The 17,756-nt window shown below is 35.9% G+C and overlaps 1 protein-coding gene across 1 annotated transcript in view; it reads left to right on the top strand.

The window, feature by feature from the left end:
• The window catches only part of MYO9A (myosin IXA), a 216,825-nt gene that overhangs the window by 148,660 nt on the left and 50,409 nt on the right, over nucleotides 1-17,756 (top strand). The window contains exons 26-30 of the mRNA XM_065900167.1: nucleotides 5,296-5,408; nucleotides 8,945-9,087; nucleotides 11,723-11,946; nucleotides 12,441-12,557; nucleotides 14,097-14,285. Coding sequence (XP_065756239.1) covers nucleotides 5,296-5,408; nucleotides 8,945-9,087; nucleotides 11,723-11,946; nucleotides 12,441-12,557; nucleotides 14,097-14,285 — 786 coding nt within the window. The remainder of the gene's footprint in view (nucleotides 1-5,295; nucleotides 5,409-8,944; nucleotides 9,088-11,722; nucleotides 11,947-12,440; nucleotides 12,558-14,096; nucleotides 14,286-17,756) is intronic.

Genomic DNA, 17,756 nt, shown 5'->3' with positions numbered 1-17,756 from the left:
CCCAGCCCCCACTTATAGAAGAGGCTGTCTTTTCTCCATTGTATATCCTTTCCTCCATTACCAAAAATAAGGTGACCACATGTGCTTGGGTTTACCTCTGGACTTTCTATCTTGTTCCATTGATCTGTATTTCTGTTTTTGTGCCAGTACCATACTGTCTTGATTACTGTAGCTTTATAGTATAGTCTGAAGTCAGGGAGCCTGATTCCTCCAGCTCTGTTTTTCTTTCTCAAGACTGCTTTGGCTATTCGGGGTCTTTTGTGCTTCCCTACAAATTGTGAAATTTTTTGTTCTAGTTCTGTGAAAAATACCAGTGGCAGTTTGATAGGGATTGCATTGAATCTGTAGATTGCTTTGGGTAGTAGAGTCATTTTCACAATGTTGATTCTTCCAATCCAAGAACATGGTATATCTCTCCATCTGTTTGTATCATCTTCATTTTCTTTCATCAGTGTCTTATAGTTTTCTGCATACAGGTCTTGTGTCTCCTTACATAGGTTTATTCCTAGGTATTCTATTCTTTTTGTTGCAGTGGTAAATGGGAGTGTTTCCTTAATTTCTCTTTCAGAATTTTCATCATTAGTGTATAGGAGTGCAAGAGATTTCTGCACATTAATTTTGCATCCTGCTACTTTACCAACTTCATTGATTAGCTCTAGTAGTTTTCTGGTAGCATCTTTAGGTTTCTCTATGTATAGTATGTCATCTGCAAACAGTGACAGCTTTACTTCTTCTTTTCCTATTTGGATGCCTTTTATTTCTTTTTCTTCTCTGATTGCTGTGGCTAAAACTTCCAAAACTATGTTGAATAAGAGTGGTGAGAGTGGGCAACCGTGTCTTGTTCCTGATCTTAGTGAAAATGTTTTCAGTTCTTCACCATTGAGAATGATGTTGGCTGTGGGTTTGTCATATATGGCCTTTATTTTGTTGAGGTAGCTTCCCTCTATGCCTGCTTTCTAGAGGGTTTTTATCATAAATGGGTGTTGAATTTTGTCAAAAGCTTTTTCTGCATCTCTTGAGATGATCATATGGTTTTTCTTCTTTAGTTTGTTAATATGGTTTATCGCATTGATTGATTTGCATATATTGAAGAATCCTTCCATTCCTGGAATAAACCCCACTTGATCATGGTGTATGATCCTTTTAATGTGCTGTTGGATTCTGTTTGAAAGTATTTTGTTGAGGATTTTTCATCATGTTCATCAGTGATATTGGCCTGTAGTTTTCTTTCTTTGTGACATCTTTGTCTGGTTTTGGTATCAGGGTGATGGTTGCCTCGTAGAATGAGTTTGGGAGTGGTCCTCCCTCTGCTACATTTTGGAAGAGTTTGAGAAGGATAGGTGTTAGTTCTTCTCTAAATGTTTGATAGAATTTGCCTCTGAAGCCACCTGGTCCTGGGCTTTTGTCTGTTGGAAGATTTTTAATCACAGTTTCAATTTCAGTGCTTGTGATTGGTCTGTTCATATTTTCTATTTCTTCCTGGTTCACTCTCGGCAGGTTGTGCATTTCTAAGAATTTGTCCATTTCTTCCAGGTTGTCCATTTTATTGGCATAGAGTTGCTTGTAGTAAATCTCTCATGATTCATTGTATTTCTGCAGTGTCAGTTGTTACTTCTCCTTTTTCATTTCTAATTCTATTGAATTGAATCTTCTCCCTTTTTTTCTTGATGAGTCTGGCTAATGGTTTATCAATTTTGTTTATCTTCTCAAAGAACCAGCTCTTAGTTTTATTGATCTTTGCTATCGTTTCCTTCATTTCTTTTTCATTTATTTCTGATCTGATCTTTATGATTTCTTTCCTTCTGCTAACTTTGGTTTTTTTTTTGTTCTTCTTTCTCTACTTGCTTTAGGTGCAAGGTTAGGTTGTTTATTTGAGATGTTTTCTGTTTCTTAAGGTAGGATTATATTGCTATAAACTTCCCTCTTAGAACTGCTTTTGATGCATCCTATAGATTTTGGGTCATCGTGTCTCCATTGTCATTTGTTTCTAGGTATTTTTTGATTTTCTCTTTTATTTCTTCAGTGATCACTTGGTTATTAGGTAGTGTATTGTTTAGCCTTCATGTGTTTGTACTTTTTACAGATCTTTTCCTGTAATTGATATCTAGTCTCATAGCGTTGTGGTTGCAGAAGGTACTTGATATGATTTCAAATTTCTCAAATTTACCAAGGCTTGATTTATGACCCAAGATATCATCTATCCTGGAGAATGTTCCATGAGCACTTGAGAAGCAAGTGTATTCTGTTGGTTTTGAATGGAATGTCCTATAAATTCCATTAAGTCCATCTTGTTTAATTTATCATTTAAAGTTTGTGTTTCCTTACTTATTTTCATTTTGGATGATATGTCCTTTGGTGAAAGTGGGGTGTTAAAGTCCCCTACTATGTTTGTGTTACTGTCGATTTCCCCTTTTATGGCTGTTAGCATTTGCCTTATGTATTGAGGTGCTGCTATGTTGGGTGCAAAAATATTTACAATTGTTATATCTTCTTCTTGGATTGATCCCTTGATCATTATGTAGTATCCTTCTTTGTCTCTTGTAAAAGTCTTTATTTTAAAGTCTATTTTGTCTGATATGAGTATTGCTACTCCAGCTTTCTTTTGATTTTCATTTGCATGGTATATCTTTTTCCATCCCCTCACTTTCAGTCTGTATGTGTCCCTAGGTCTGAAGTGGGTCTCTTGTAGACAGCATATATGTGGGTCTTGTTTTTGTATCCGTTCAGCCAGTCTGTGTCTTTTGGTGGGAGCATTTAACCCATTTACATTTAAGGTAATTATCGATATGTATGTTCCTATTACCATTTTCTTAATTGATTTGGGTTTGTTATTGTAGGTCTGTTCCTTCTCTTTTGTTTCCTGCCTAGAAGTTCCGTTAGCATTTGTTGTAAAGCTGGTTTGGTAGTGCTGAATTCTCTTAACTTTGCTTGTCTATAAAGGTTTTAATTTTTCCGTTGAATCTGAATGAGATCCTTGCTGGGTAGAGTAATCTTGGCTGTAGGTTCTTCCCTTTCCTCACTTTAAATATGTGTTGTCACTTCCTTCTGGCTTGCAGAGTTTCTGTTGAAAGATCAGCTGTTAACCTTACGGGGTTTCCCTAGTATGTTATTTGTTGTTTTTCCCTTGCTGCTTTTAATATTTTTTCTTTGTATTTAATTTTTGATAGTTTTATTAATATGTGTCTTGGCGTGTTTCTCCTTGGATTTATCTTGTATGGGAGTCTCTGTGCTTCCTGAACTTGATTGACTATTTTCTTTCCCATATTAGGGAAGTTTTCAACGATAATGTCTTCAAATACTTTCTCAGTCCCTTTCTTTTTCTCTTCTTCTTCTGGGACCCCTATAATTCAAACGTTGGTGCATTTAATGTTGTCCCAGAGATCTCTAAGACTGTGCTCAATCCTTTTCATTCTTTTTTCTTTATTCTGCTCTGCAGTAGTGATTTCCACTATTTTATCTTCCAGTTCACTTATCCATTCTTCTGCCTCAGTTATTCTGCTATTGATTCCATCTCTAGAATTGTTAATTTCATTTATTATGTTGTTCATCATTGTTTGTTTGCTCTTTAGTCCTTTTACGTTGTTGTTAAATGTTTCTTGTATTTTCTCCATTCTGTTTCCAAGATTTTGGATCATCTTTACTATCCTTACTCTGAATTCTTTTTCAGGTAGACTGCCTATTTCCTCTTCACTTATTTGGTCTCGTGGGTTTTTACCTTGCTCCTTCATCTGCTGTGTGTTTCTCTGTCTTCTCATTTTGCTTAACTTACTGTGCTTGGGGTCTCGTTTTCGCTGGCTGCACGTTCATAGTTCCTGTTGTTTTTGGTGTCTGTCCCCAGTGGCTAAGGTTGGTTCAGTGGGTTGTGTAGGCTTCCTGGTGGAGGGGACTGGTGCCTGTGTTCTCTTGGATGAGGCTGGATCTTGTGTTTCTGGTGTTCTGGAGTGTCTGCGACCTTAGTATGATTTTAGGCAGCCTCTCTGCTAATGGGTGGAGTTGTGTTCAGTCTTGCTCGTTGTTTGGCATCGGGTGTCCAGCACTGTAGCTTGCTGGTTGTTGAGTGTAGCTGGGTCTTAGCATTGTGATGGAGTCTCTGGGAGAGCTTTCGCCATTTGATATTACGTGGAGCTGGGAGGTCTCTAGTCGATCAATGTCCTGAACTTGGCTTTCCCACCTCAGAGGCACAGGCCTGACACCCGGCCGGAGCAGGAAGACCCTGTCAGCCACACGGCTGGTCTCCACTTCTGCTGGTATTGAGGTTCACACCTCTAGCCTTTTGTTGGAGTCACCCCACTGATGAAGACAGGACCCTCAACAGCCGGTTGTCGGCAGGTGGATTCTTAACCACTGCACCACCAGTGAAGTCCCTGTTTCATATTATTTTGTCTAAGTTTTTGTTTTCTTTTGTTTTTGTTTTTGGTTGTTTCAGGCAAGAGTATAGAACAGGTTCTTGTTACTCCATCTTGGCCGGAAGCAGAAGTCTGTTCTTTCAATTTAGCAGCTCAGAATATTTGCTATTTCTGTTGATAAGGCCATAGTCATGCAGACCAAAAGGTTAAAGAAAAGATTATGACTGTATAAAAATGAAATATTAGAAAAATTACTTGAATAGGTAACAAGAAATTCTGTCCTCCAAATGGTATTGTCTTTAAAGGGGCACATTGTAAACAAATGGAGCAAGAGTTATCAATTGAAATTCAGGTCCTTTTTATAGCTATGTAAGTTGTTCATAATTTAGACCATTAGTGAGTATAATGATATTTTATTCTTTGGTCTTTTGGTTTTTCCTATCTTCCTGTGTTCTAGATCTTTTAAATCCTTAACTGGATATAAGAATCTATAGTAGCAAGTTAGCCATAAAAATAATGATCATCTTTTTAGGGACAAATAAAAGAAGGTATAAAAAACTATGCTTAGTATTCTAGATTTATCAGGTCCTGGATCTTTTGTCTCTATCTTTAGATGGTTTTGATTTTTTTTCTTACTTTTCCACTTGATGTTCTTTTTTTTTCTTTCACCCTACTTGATATTCTTTGTTAAATTGTTGGAAAACATGAGCTTGTAGGTCCTGTTTAGCATTTTCATTGACCCAAGTTCTCTTTACTTCAGATTACTGTATGAAGTTAATGGAGTTTTTAGTAGGTTTTTTTGTTTTAATGCATCTCGGAGTAATATGAATGTATTTTTGAATGTTTTTAATAGGTGTAATTCTCAAATAATTCTATAACCTGAGTTTTAATTACAGTGCCATGATATAATTACTTGGTTTTAAGATCTTTACATATGTAATTATTACAGACATCACAGCGTTTTTCCTCAGTTGATGAAGAAGCAAAGCTTCATAAGACCATGTCTCAAGGAGAGATTACGAAGTTGGCAGTGAGACAGAAGGCTTCAGATTCAGATATAAGGTATAAAGCATACACTGACTGTTAATAGGGGTAATATAATTTTATTTACTAATAGACCATAGTTAAATACTGAGCATCTTTTTAAAAGCATAATTGATAGAATAGCTATCAGTTTTGAAAGTTTTGAAATTTATTTTTCAACAAATACTAAGTACCTACTGTGTGACAGTAGCATAAATAATTCAGATATATATAATGAGCTTTGTCTTTTTATATGTTTAGCACTGTGATTTGGGCAAAGTCTTTACATCATTATATGACTTAGGATTTTTGGTTGTAAAAGAAAAGAGATTAGACCAGATTAGACTGAAAATATTTTCCAGTTTTGGACTTGGATCCTGTTCTGAGTTAAGTGTTTTACAAATGGAACTGGAAAAGACTTTCAGGAAAGAACTCTGTTCTCTTTAGGAGAGTATATGAAGTTTTTATTTATCAAGAATATGTCTTGGGCTTCCCTGGTGGCGCAGTGGTTGAGAGTCTGTCTGCTAATGCAGGGGACACGGGTTTCAGCCCTGGTCTGGGAAGATCCCACATGCCGTGGAGCAACTAGGCCCGTGAGCCACAACTACTGAGCCTGTGCGTCTGGAGCCTGTGCTCCGCAACAGGAGAGGCCATGACAGTGAGAGGCCTGCGCACCATGATGAAGAGTGGCCCCCGCTTGCCACAACTAGAGAAAAAGCCCTTGCACAGAAATGAAGACCCAACACAGCCAAAAATAAAAATAAATTAATTAAAAGAAGGCTCAAAAAAAATAAATGTCTTTGTCCCTTACCGTGTTATATAAGGCAATTGGGCCCTCACTGAACACTTGAATATCTCATTGAAATCTTTCTGGTTCATAACCCTATTAAAGATCAGTTTCTCAATGACTGTAGAGGCATAATCCAAGGTAACCCAAATCTAGAGCAGATTATGCTGGAGATCAAATTTTGGGAAACAAAATGTAACATAGAAAAAACATACAGGTGGAGATAGCAGATTAACTATATAAATTTAATTTCCACATCCTCCTAAAATAACAAAACCTATACAGGACAAAAACAACAGGAGACAGCAATAAAAAAACAGGAGACAGCAATAATAAAAATGGAGACAGCAATAATAAAAACGTGGAATCCTAAAAGTAGATAGACAAATTTTAAATGTCTTTAAAACTGAGAAAGAAGCATCTGGCTGACTGGTCTTCCCCAATCCTAGCAGAAAACAGGAGATTTATTTTCTGGAAAGGATAAAACAGAAGATTTCTGCACTTGGAGGTAACCAGATACAGTTGAGGTGGGGTACATATTTGGAACAGGGAGATTTAATGAATGTTCACATACTGAATGTTAAGATCCCCCAGATTTTTTTCTGTATTCAGCTTCCACGTTTCACATACCCTCTAAGCAGATGATTCAAAGAGTCTTTGGGACTTCCATCCAACCCTCATGGAAAGACCTAAAGATATTTCTATCAGGGGCTCTCCCTACAAATTGGACCAGCCAGATAACCCTACAAGGACAACCACAGTTTGGAAGCCCCACCAATGCACACTAGACCTTCCAAGAAGCTTGTTTATACCCTACTTTTGATCACCACACATTTGAGGAGACATCAGAAGTGAAAGAATCTAAAACTAATTGATAAAATACAACTTGGAAGCAATAAACTATACAGGGGAAAGAAAACTTCAAGACAGACAAATACAACTATCAGTAGGCCTTCTGCATAAATAAATACAACTACATTCATGAAACCAAACAGAATACTTTAAAGGGAAACATTCATAATAAAAAAGAGTATTTGAAAATTGAAACTGTGATAGTATAAAGAAGTCAGAGAGTTAGAAAGAAAGTTGAGGACATCTGTCAGAAAGTTGAGCCAAAAGATAAATGGATAGAAGAGACAAGAAAAGATAGGAAAATTAGAGGAGCAGTTCAGGACATCCAGTGACCCACTGATAGGAGCTCTGGAAAGATAGGACAAAGTAAAAATAAAGTAATTCAAATAAATTTCATGGAACTGAAGGACTTGAGTTTCTATAGATTGACAGGACCCCCTGAGGGCCCAACATAATGAATGAAAATAGACCCATACCAAGAGACACGTCATCATAAAACAGTAGAGACAAAACACATCTCCATTATGATGGTGAAAGTAGCTTTTTAAGTGATGGTTGTACAGCAATCAGTGAGGGAACCGTGCCAGATTAGAGCAGGTTAGATGGCTCTGGGAAAGATTTCTTCAAGAACATGGAACTGATGGTGTACCTACTATGTCTCAACATGTTGAGAGGAGATACTCATAAATGAGGAGACACTTGGAGGTGAATTGGATGTAGGAAAGTGAGCAAATGTAAAACAAAACACTAACTCTAGAAAAATATTGGTTATGGAGGGTACTGTATGTCTCAGTTGTGAATATTATTTACAGAGTAAAAAAAATAGTGAATACTACTAAAAGAAAATACTGTATATTGATCTAACTAAAATTATGATATTCTGTTGCGGGGATGTCTGTGTTTGTGGAGGGTATAGAACTGGAGTGTTGGAATATGCTTAATTATTATTTGTGGTCATAAATATGATAGCAATATAAGTATGGTAAATATTAAAAGAATCAGTTAAATAAATTCAAAAGGGTTGCTCTAGGGAGCAGAAAAGGAATGAGAATGGCAGGAGAATGCTATCATTTGTAATAAGTCTTGTAGAACAATTTCCCTTTATACTATATGGATGTATAGGATTAGTAATAAGCTATTAGAAAAAGAAGGAAGCATGGATAAAAGAACATGGGCTTCAAAAGCAGACAGACCTGATTTTAACTTCCATCTCCATCAGCCCTCTGAGCCTCAGGTTGCTCATGTGTAAAGTTAGGATAAAAATACCTATTTATCATGGTAGTTGTGAAAAGAAGGCATCAGAAGTAAGGCATAGTGCCTGGCTCCTAGTTGATGCTCAAAAATAAAGGAACCAACAAATTAATGTACAAGTAAGCCTCCTAGTATGAGGTTAGGATACATACTATATGGTCAGTAAATGTGAACTGTTATTATCTCAGGATGTTTCCTTGATTGATATGATGGGAGACAGTATATAAGCACTAATGAGGCAATATAGAGCATAGTAGGTGTGATTCTCAACTTTGTTACTCACTGGCTGTATAACCTTGGGAAAGTTACCTAATGTTTAAGCTACCAGTTTTTCACCTGAAAAACGGTTATGGTTTGAATGTCAACTTGTTGTTATAGTTAATTAAGGTAATTCTATATAAGCACTTGTACCTGGAGCATGATAACAACTCAAATAAATGGTGGTTTTTGTTAACATTCCTGAGTCTCATTATTTCTGTATTCAAGATGAGGAAGCTATCATTTACCTTCCAGATGAAGTTTAAATGTACACTTGAAGATTAAATATGACTAAACTTAACTATGAAGGTTAAATGAATTAATTCACATGAAAGGTGTTTATATAACTTAAAGTGACGTACAGATATTGTCAATAGGACATGCTAATTTCCATTGTTACTTTTGTTGTTGTTGTTGTTGTAAACAGACCTCAGAGAGCTAAGATGAGATTCTGGGCCAAAGGGAAACAAGGGGAGAAGAAGACTACCAGAGTGAAACCTGCCACCCATTCGGAGGTTTCAGCACTCTTTGCTGGCTCAGATGTGATTCCAGCTCATCAGTTTCCAGATGGTAAAAATGGACAAAGGGTGGAGATTGTCTTCATAATTTCTGTTTACTCTTTCTGAAAGTTTACTATCCTTCTAGTATTTGTAATGGTAATCCTGTTGGTGAGATATTCTAATGAGATAGGACCAAGATTGTTAAGTCCCTCCTTAACTAACAGATAATTATAAAATTAAATTTTACCTATAATAGAAGTTTCAGGGAAATGTACAAAACAGTGAAGTAACAACAACTTCAAGAATGACTGTGAATCTTTGATTAGCCTCAGTTTTCTAAAGTGTAAAAATCTAACCATCATTCATTCACTTAACAAGTGTATATTCCTAGTAAAAATTAATGACAGCAGCTAATTTTTGAGTGCTTACTACATACAAGGCACTGTACTAAGCGTATTGTATGTATTAACTCGATTGATCCTCACAACAATTTTTTGAGGTTGGTATGATTATTATTCCCAGTTTATAGATAAGAAAGCTGAGGCACAGAGAGTTATTTGCTTATACACGTATAGCAATTGGCAGAGCTGAGATTTGAATTCAGGCAGTCTAGCTCCAGAGTCCGTATTCATAACCATTGTGCTGAAGTACCTATTATATGTTCCTGGGACTTTATAGTGGTAGCTGTTATTTTAACTTTTGGGGCATCAATCATAGCACATTAGAAAATACCCAACAATTAGTTCATCTGTTGAGATATGGCCTTTCTAAATGCTAGAATTATTAACTCTCCAAGGATTCCAGTAGTCCCAGTATTAGAAGATTAGCCCATTCTTCCCAAGCCCTTTGCTCAAGTATGTATGAACGTTTTTAATTACCATGTAAAGATGCCAGCTATCTTAAACAGGGATATACATCAGAGGTGGATGTGTAGTAATGAGTGGGTAAAATACCGGTGGGTGGATGAAATATCAGTATTGAATAAAATAGAAAGAGGCCCTAGGAAGAAAGTTATTATCTCTAAGAAGAGATAGAACAGGCCCAGTTAAAATAAGTAAACAAAACTTCTCACATCTAGAATGAGATAAAAATAAAGGGACAAAGGATAAGATAAAGGGAGGAAAGATCAAGTTTCACATGGGAATGGATCAGCCACAGCAGAGGCATCTGTGTGTCAAAGGAAAAACTGGTAGAAATTTAATTAGAACCCTGTTTTCTGTCTTGTGGCTTTGCTCCTATCACTTTGCAAACTGATATGGATAAAGCCAGTAGTAAATTAAGTGAATACTACAGGTTCAGTTTGGAAAATTTGGAATTCCTAAGAGGATCAATTCATTTTATCTTATCTGGTTTACAGTAGTCATTCTCAATTTTTCATATTTCACAGTTATATTCTCCACTGCTGATTTCCAAGAAGGAATTAGGAAGCTCTTTGGTTGAAGTATATATTATTAGCAGACTTCATTGTGTGTTTGCTTAATAAGGATACATGTATAAAAATTGATTGTAGCCTTTTTATTTATCTTTGGGTAGAAATTTATTAAGGTAGCCCTTGTTTTTAATGCTGAAATTGGATTATAGACAGTTTCTTTAGTAACTATTATTTCTTTTAGTATAAAGAACGATATTGACTTTGCTAAATGAAATAATTAGATACTTGTATATCTAGGTTATATAATGGAATTAATATTAGTTGACACCAATTTGAATATACTTATATCCTATATCTTGATAATTTTTATTCTGGTGCCATATCTCGTTTGTTTCACTTCCTGCTAAGGTGGCATTTAGCAAGTAGGAGGCTATTTTTTTTCCTTTATTGTCAGAATTAGCTTTTAGATGGAATGAGGATATACCATTGGACAGAAGGTAAGGTAAATATATGTGGGGAAAACATGTGAAATGGGGCCAACTTTCTCATCAAGCCCCAGGTAGGCGTTGGCAAATCCAGTGTAGTTCTAGATTATAATGGACTACATGGAACCCAATTTCTCTGCTGTAAACAATTGCAGAGAAAATTTGTTGTGTTTTCCAATATTATATACAGAGCTAGTTAATTCCAGGAATTATCTGAGACATTCATACAGTTAGTTGGGAAATATATGTGAAAATCCTAAATAGCAAGGAGACACAGGCAGAAGTGAACCAGTTGAGTTACCTGGTTCCCTAAATAGAGGTTGCCAGCCTAACACCAGATATTGTCACTGGAGCATTTATGGCTTTAGACCCTAGTAAACAAGTAATAATAATTATCAGACTTCACTGGCTTATTGGATTTGTATATAGCTGGATGTTCTTTCAAACAGATATAGTAAAGCTATGACTGGGTTAATAGTCAGCATTTAACATGCTAGTGTGATTGTGTACTCTTCTTTCTTTTCTTTGGGACTGAGGTCTTTGGGATCCAGGCTTCAGTTCTACAAGACACTTCCATCCAGATTTTCAGTATCAGACCTCATCTCTTTGGGAGACACAATAGAATTTCCCATTGAAAAGTGTTAATTCTTAAATACATTTTCTGTACAAATGTACAATCTGGATTTACTGCCTAACTGCCTGAACTTAAACATTAATGTTACTTTACTTTTCAGATATTTACATGTTTCCTTCAGTGACTTACTAAAGGAACTTAAAAAGAAGGATGTAGAGATTTCAGTACTTTTACTAAAAGAAAATTTTTTTGGACACTCTGTCTTGATTTATAGAATTATCTCAGAATCAGCCAACACCTCCATTGAGTCCAGAATTGCCTGGGAGTTGCCGGAAGGAGTTCAAAGAGAACAAAGAGCCTTCTCCAAAGGCAAGGCGCAAGCGAAATGTGAAGATCAGCAGCGTGGCTTTGGAGTCTATGCATTGGCAAAATGACTCTGTGCAGATCATATCAAGTGCCAGTGATTTAAAAAGCATGGATGAATTTCTTCTGAAAAAGGTACCCTGTGCCTGCTCAGTTAGGCCCCTGAGCAGCTTTGACTGTGGAATGCTTGTATATCAGGATATGCCCCCTAAAGGATATATGCTTCAGTAAGTTAGAGCATCTGTTTCTTTACCAGAAAGGTGCAAATAATAGGATTCATATGAGTTAGACTGCGTAGACAGGATTTAAAGTTTTAGGCTTTACTGTTGACTTCAGTTTTACCGTAACTGTCATGTTGCATTCTGTATGGGAAGGTGAAGCTTGTCATTGCACACTTTGAGTTGTCTTTTTGGTAGCAGAACTGTGGAATCATACAATGTTAGAAGGGACTTTAGAAATCATCTAGTAGTAATAAAACTTTGGCTACCTGGTCATGCTTTTTTCTGGGTCCCATGATAGTTTGCCCTTTCAGGACGGTCATTGTTGAAGAAACAGTATGTGTCCAGAGTGGCATTCACTTCTTTTCAATTTAGTTGATTGTGTACAAAATCTCTTTCTGTGGTCCCCAGATGAATGACCTAGATAATGAAGACAGCAAGAAAGACACACTAGTGGATGTTGTATTTAAAAAAGCTCTGAAAGAATTTCGGCAGAATATCTTCAGCTTTTATTCATCTGCATTGGCGGTAAGTTAAACTGTGTCAGGAGATACTCAAGTTCAACATATGAAAAATTTGACAATGCCATAAAAAATAATACAGGGGCCATGTTCAACTAGAGATTTCTCCAGTGTCTTCTTTTTGTTTTAGGGATAGATAGGGAAAAGCATACTGACTGACCTCAGATTAATAGCATTCTCAAATTTCCTTGAGCTGTTTTTATTTTCCCCCTGTTATAGTTATATTTTCATCTTAAGGTATTGAATTCAGATATTCTAGGTATGATTCTTTTTCACCCAGTGGCTCTTTACTATTTTGACTTCTCATGATCCTTTTAGCTCTGGCTCCAGCTTCTAATTCTCATTTGTGTTGGAATTATACTTTTTTATTCAGTAGAATTAGAGCAGTTTATGTTCACCAATTTCTATATATGAGTTTGTATCACTTTCAGATTTACCTATACTTTCATATGATGTTGGTCATGGTTTAGAAAATTTATTATTGGTGCTGATGTATATAATAATTAATGCTTTTGATCTATAGAATCTTTATTAATATCTCTGAATTGTCATATTTATTCTATAAAAAATAATTTGTATTTAATTGGTTTTTCTTTGTTCAACCTGTAATTTAATGTGTGAAGAGAAATCAGGAGAACTTTCCTATGTATATTCTACTCAGTGTAAGATTTTTTTGCCTTTTAAAAATAGGAACCATGCAGTCTTAGAGAGCAATAATTTCAAGACCATAATAAAGTAGTAATCAGGCTACGGCAAATGACTAGGTTTGGGTAGAGACAATGTTGGCCATATTTTTCTAATCTTGCTAACTGCTTGTCATGCTTCATACGTTTATTTTCTAGGTTAGGGACCAATATACTTTGTATCATATAGGAAGAGCCAACGTTATGAAATAGAGCTTAATAGTGGTTTTCTAACCCTGGATCAAAGAGGTTCAACTTATAATTCTGAGGAGGTGAAAGAGAAATACATTTTAAATGTATATAATACGTTTTGGTCACTTAAATCCTGTTTTTTTCTTTCTCATGAAGACTCCACACCTCATTTAAATAAGTTAAAAGGAATTCCATGTAGATTCCTTTGCAAGAAATATGATGTTATTCTAAGCATGTCATTCTTCTTTGGAAAAATGAATCAAAGTAAAGGTTGCCTAATGTTTCACTAGGCAAGAATTCAGGTATTCACTTTTTCAGTTTTAGAGTGTAACTATCTAAACAAGGTTCATTTCTGGGGATAGGTAATTAAGAGGGAGGCAAATAATCTTTATAGCTAAATATAGTTAAAAATTCCCAGGGCTTTCTCCAATTATTACACTGTTTAAACTGTTAGGTATTTTACTAAAATTTAGCAGGTTTTATTCTGCAGACATTCCATAGTAGAGTGGGAATTTACAAATACCACATGACCTCATGGACATGCCCATTAGAAAGTATATCAGGATCCTAATTTTTATTCAAAATAATTACCCAATAAAAATTGAATCAGTCTTCTATATATAAAGAATTTCTTCATAAAACCTTACATTTCTTCTCTTATTGCCTATTAGATAGATGATGGGAAAAGCATACGGTATAAAGACCTCTACGCACTATTTGAACAGATTTTGGAAAAGACCATGAGGCTTGAGCAGCGTGATTGGAGTGAATCTCCAGTCAGAGTTTGGGTCAACACTTTTAAAGTGTTTTTAGATGAATATATGAATGAATTCAAGACTCTGGAATATATACCCACAAAGGTAAATATATTTTGATTTCTAAAAGGATTCAGTTATGAATTCTTCTTAAGAGTCTGGGACATCTGGTATTTGAGAAAAACATTACAGTGAACATGTCAACTACTTTAGCACTACTTTAGATCCAGCAAACTCCATTCTGTCCTAAAAGTTCATCAGACTGTATTATCAAAGCCTTCTGCCATTAATATATTCTTCACTGAGTTAAAATGTAATGTTGTGCCATTAAGATTATACCCTCAGCTTTGATAGAGGTCAGTACATAAATTTCCTTTCGAAAAACAGTGGTTAAAGATGTGATTAGTTGTATCATCTAGTGGCCTTTATGTAAGGACCCACGAATTATATTTCTCCTTGAATTAGGTTTTAGGAAAATGTATGTTTCTGAATATCTATATAATAGTAATAATAAACTTTATTTATTGAGTACCAGGAATTATACTAGGTGTTTGATATTTTATTTACTTCTTGCTTCAGCCCTATTAAATAATTATTATGAAATTCTTATTACAGAAGAGATAGTAGGCTTAGAGAAGGTTGTCAGTGTGTTTCCTTTCAGTACCCCAACTGAAATAATTAGGTATCTGCTTATTGGGTAGCAGGAATACTGTTAATCCTTTTTATTGTCTCCCATTTTATTTTCAGTTATTCTGATTTATGTATATTTAGATTGATAAAACATTTGAAATCATTTTGAAGTAATCAGATATAAATAAATCTGTGAAAATTCTTCTGTTCTACATCTAAGTTGGGGTCTTATGTTATGCAGAAGAAGATTCTTATTAGGCTTATTCTGCCTTTGTTTGTAATTTTAAAAGGTTAGATTGAGATTGTTCTCTACTGTGGCTAACAGGAAACGTCATATGTAAAAGAACTTTTCCATGTCCCAGATGATACCTTTAAAAAAATTTTTTTCTTTTTATTTATTTTTGCCTGCATTGGGTCTTCGTTGCTACACGTGGGCTTTTCTCTAGTTGCGGCGAGCCGGGGCTACTCTTTGTTGTGGTGCGCGGGCTTCTCATTGCGCTGGCTTCTCTTCTTGCAGAGCACGGGCCCTAGGCGCGCGGGCTTCAGTAGTTGTGGCTTGCAGGCTCTAGAGTGCAGGCTCAGGAGTTGTGGCGCACGGGCTTAGTTGCTCCGCAGCATATGTGGATCTTCCCAGAGCAGGGCTCGAACCCATGTCCCCTGTGTTGGCAGGCGGATTCTTAACCATGGCACCACCAAGAAAGTCCTCCAGATGATACCTTTTGTTTTTTAATTTAATTTAATTTATTTTTTTATATAGCAGGTTCTTATTAGTTATCCATTTTATACATATGAGTGTATATATGTCAATCCCAATCTCCTAGTTCATCCCACCACCAGCCCCGCCGCCACTTTCCCCCCTTGGTGTCCATACGTTTGTTCTCTACATCTGTGTCTCAATTTCTACCCTGCAAATGCCTCATCTGTACCATTTTTCTAGGTTCCACATATATGCATTAATATACAATATTTGTTTTTCTCTTTCTGACTTACTTCACTCTGTATGACAGTCTCTAGATCCATCCACGTCTCTGCAAATGACACAATTTCGTTCCTTTTTATGGCTGAGTAATATTCCATTGTATATATGTACCACATCTTCTTTATCCATTTGTCTGTCGATGGGCATTTAGGTTGCTTCCATGACCTGGCTATTGTAAATAGTGCTGCAATGAACATTGGGGTGCATGTGTCTTTTTGAATTATGGATTTCTCTGGGTATATGCCCAGTAGTGGGATTGCTGGATCATATGGTAATTCTATTTTTAGCTTTTTAAGGAACCTCCATACTTTTCTCCATCAATTTACATTCCCACCAACAGTGTAAGAGGGTTCCCTTTTCTTCACACCCTCTCCAGCATTTGTTGTTTGTAGATTTTCTGAAGATGCCCATTCTAACTGGTGTGAGGTGATACCTCATTATAGTTTTGATTTGCATTTCTCTAATAATTAGTGATGTTGAGCAGCTTTTCATGTGCTTCGTGGCCATCTGTATGTCTTCTTTGGAGAAATGTCTATTTAGGTCTTCTGCCCATTTTTGGATTGGGTTGTTTGTTTCTTTAATATTGAGCTGCATGAGCTGTTTATATATTTTAGAGATTAATCCTTTGTCTGTTGATTTGTTTGTGAATATTTTCTCCCATTCGGAGGGTTCTCTTTTCGTCTTGTTTATGGTTTCCTTTCCTGTGCAAAAGCTTTGAAGTTTCATTAGGTCCCATTTGTTTATTTTTATTTCCATTACTCTAGGAGGTGGATCAAAAAAGATCTTGCTGTGATTTATGTCAAAGAGTGTTTTTCCTATGTTTTCCTCTAAGAGTTTTATAGTGTCCTGTCTTACATTTAGGTCTCTAATCCATTTTAGGTTTATTTTTTGTATGGTGTTAGGGAGTATTCTACTTTCTTTCTTTTACATGTAGCTGTCCAGTTTTCCCAGCACCACTTATTGAAGAGACTGTCTTTTCTCCATTATATATTCTTGCCTCCTTTGTCATAGATTAGTTGACCATAGGTGCGTGGGTTTATCTCTGGGCTTTCTATCTTGTTCCATTGATCTATGTTTCTGTTTTTGTGCCAGTGCCATATTGTCTTGATTACTGTAGCTTTGTAGTATATTCTGAAGTCAAGGAGTCTGATTCCTCCAGCTCCATTTTTTTCCCTCAAGCTTGCTTTGGCTATTTGGGGTCTGTTGTATCTCCATACACATTTTAAGATTTTTTTGTTCTAGTTCTGTAAAAAAATGCCATTGGTAGTTTGAAATGGATTGCATTGAGTCTGTAGATTGCTTTGGGTCGAATAATCATTTTCACGATATTGATTCTTGCAATCTACGATCATGGTATATCTCTCCGTTTGTGTCATCTTTGATTACTTATATCAATGTCTTACAGTTTTCTGAATACAGGTGTTTTACCTCCTTAGGTAGGTTTATTCCTAGATATTTTTTGTTGTTGTTATTGTTGAAGTGGTGAATGGGATTGTGTCCTTAATTTCTCTTTCTGATCTTTTGTTGTTAGTGTATAGGAATGCAAGAGATTTCTGTGCATTAATTTTGTATCCTGCAACTTCACCAAATTCATTGATTAGCTGTATTAGTTTTCTTGTGGCATCTTTAGGATTCTCTATGTATGGTATCATGTCATCTGCAAACAGTGACAGGTTCACTTAAGCTTTTCCAATTTGAATTCCTTTTATTTCTTTTTCTTCTCTGATTGCTATGGCTAAGACTTCCAAAACTGTTGGGTAATAGTGGCGAGAATGGACATCCTTGTCTTGTTCCTGATCTTAGAGGAAATGCTTTCAATTTTTCACCATTGAGAATGATGTTTGCTGTGGGTTTGTCGTATATGGCCTTTATTATGTTGAGGTAGGTTCCCTCTATGCCCACTTTCAGGAAAGTTTTTATCATAAACAGGTGTTGAATTTTGTTGAAAGCTTTTTCTGCATCTATTG

Source organism: Phocoena phocoena, chromosome 2, assembly GCF_963924675.1.
Source record: "Phocoena phocoena chromosome 2, mPhoPho1.1, whole genome shotgun sequence".
Taxonomy (NCBI): Eukaryota; Metazoa; Chordata; class Mammalia; order Artiodactyla; family Phocoenidae; genus Phocoena; species Phocoena phocoena.
The sequence above is the reverse complement of the archived record's forward strand: the minus strand, read 5'-3'. Positions and strand labels throughout refer to the sequence as shown.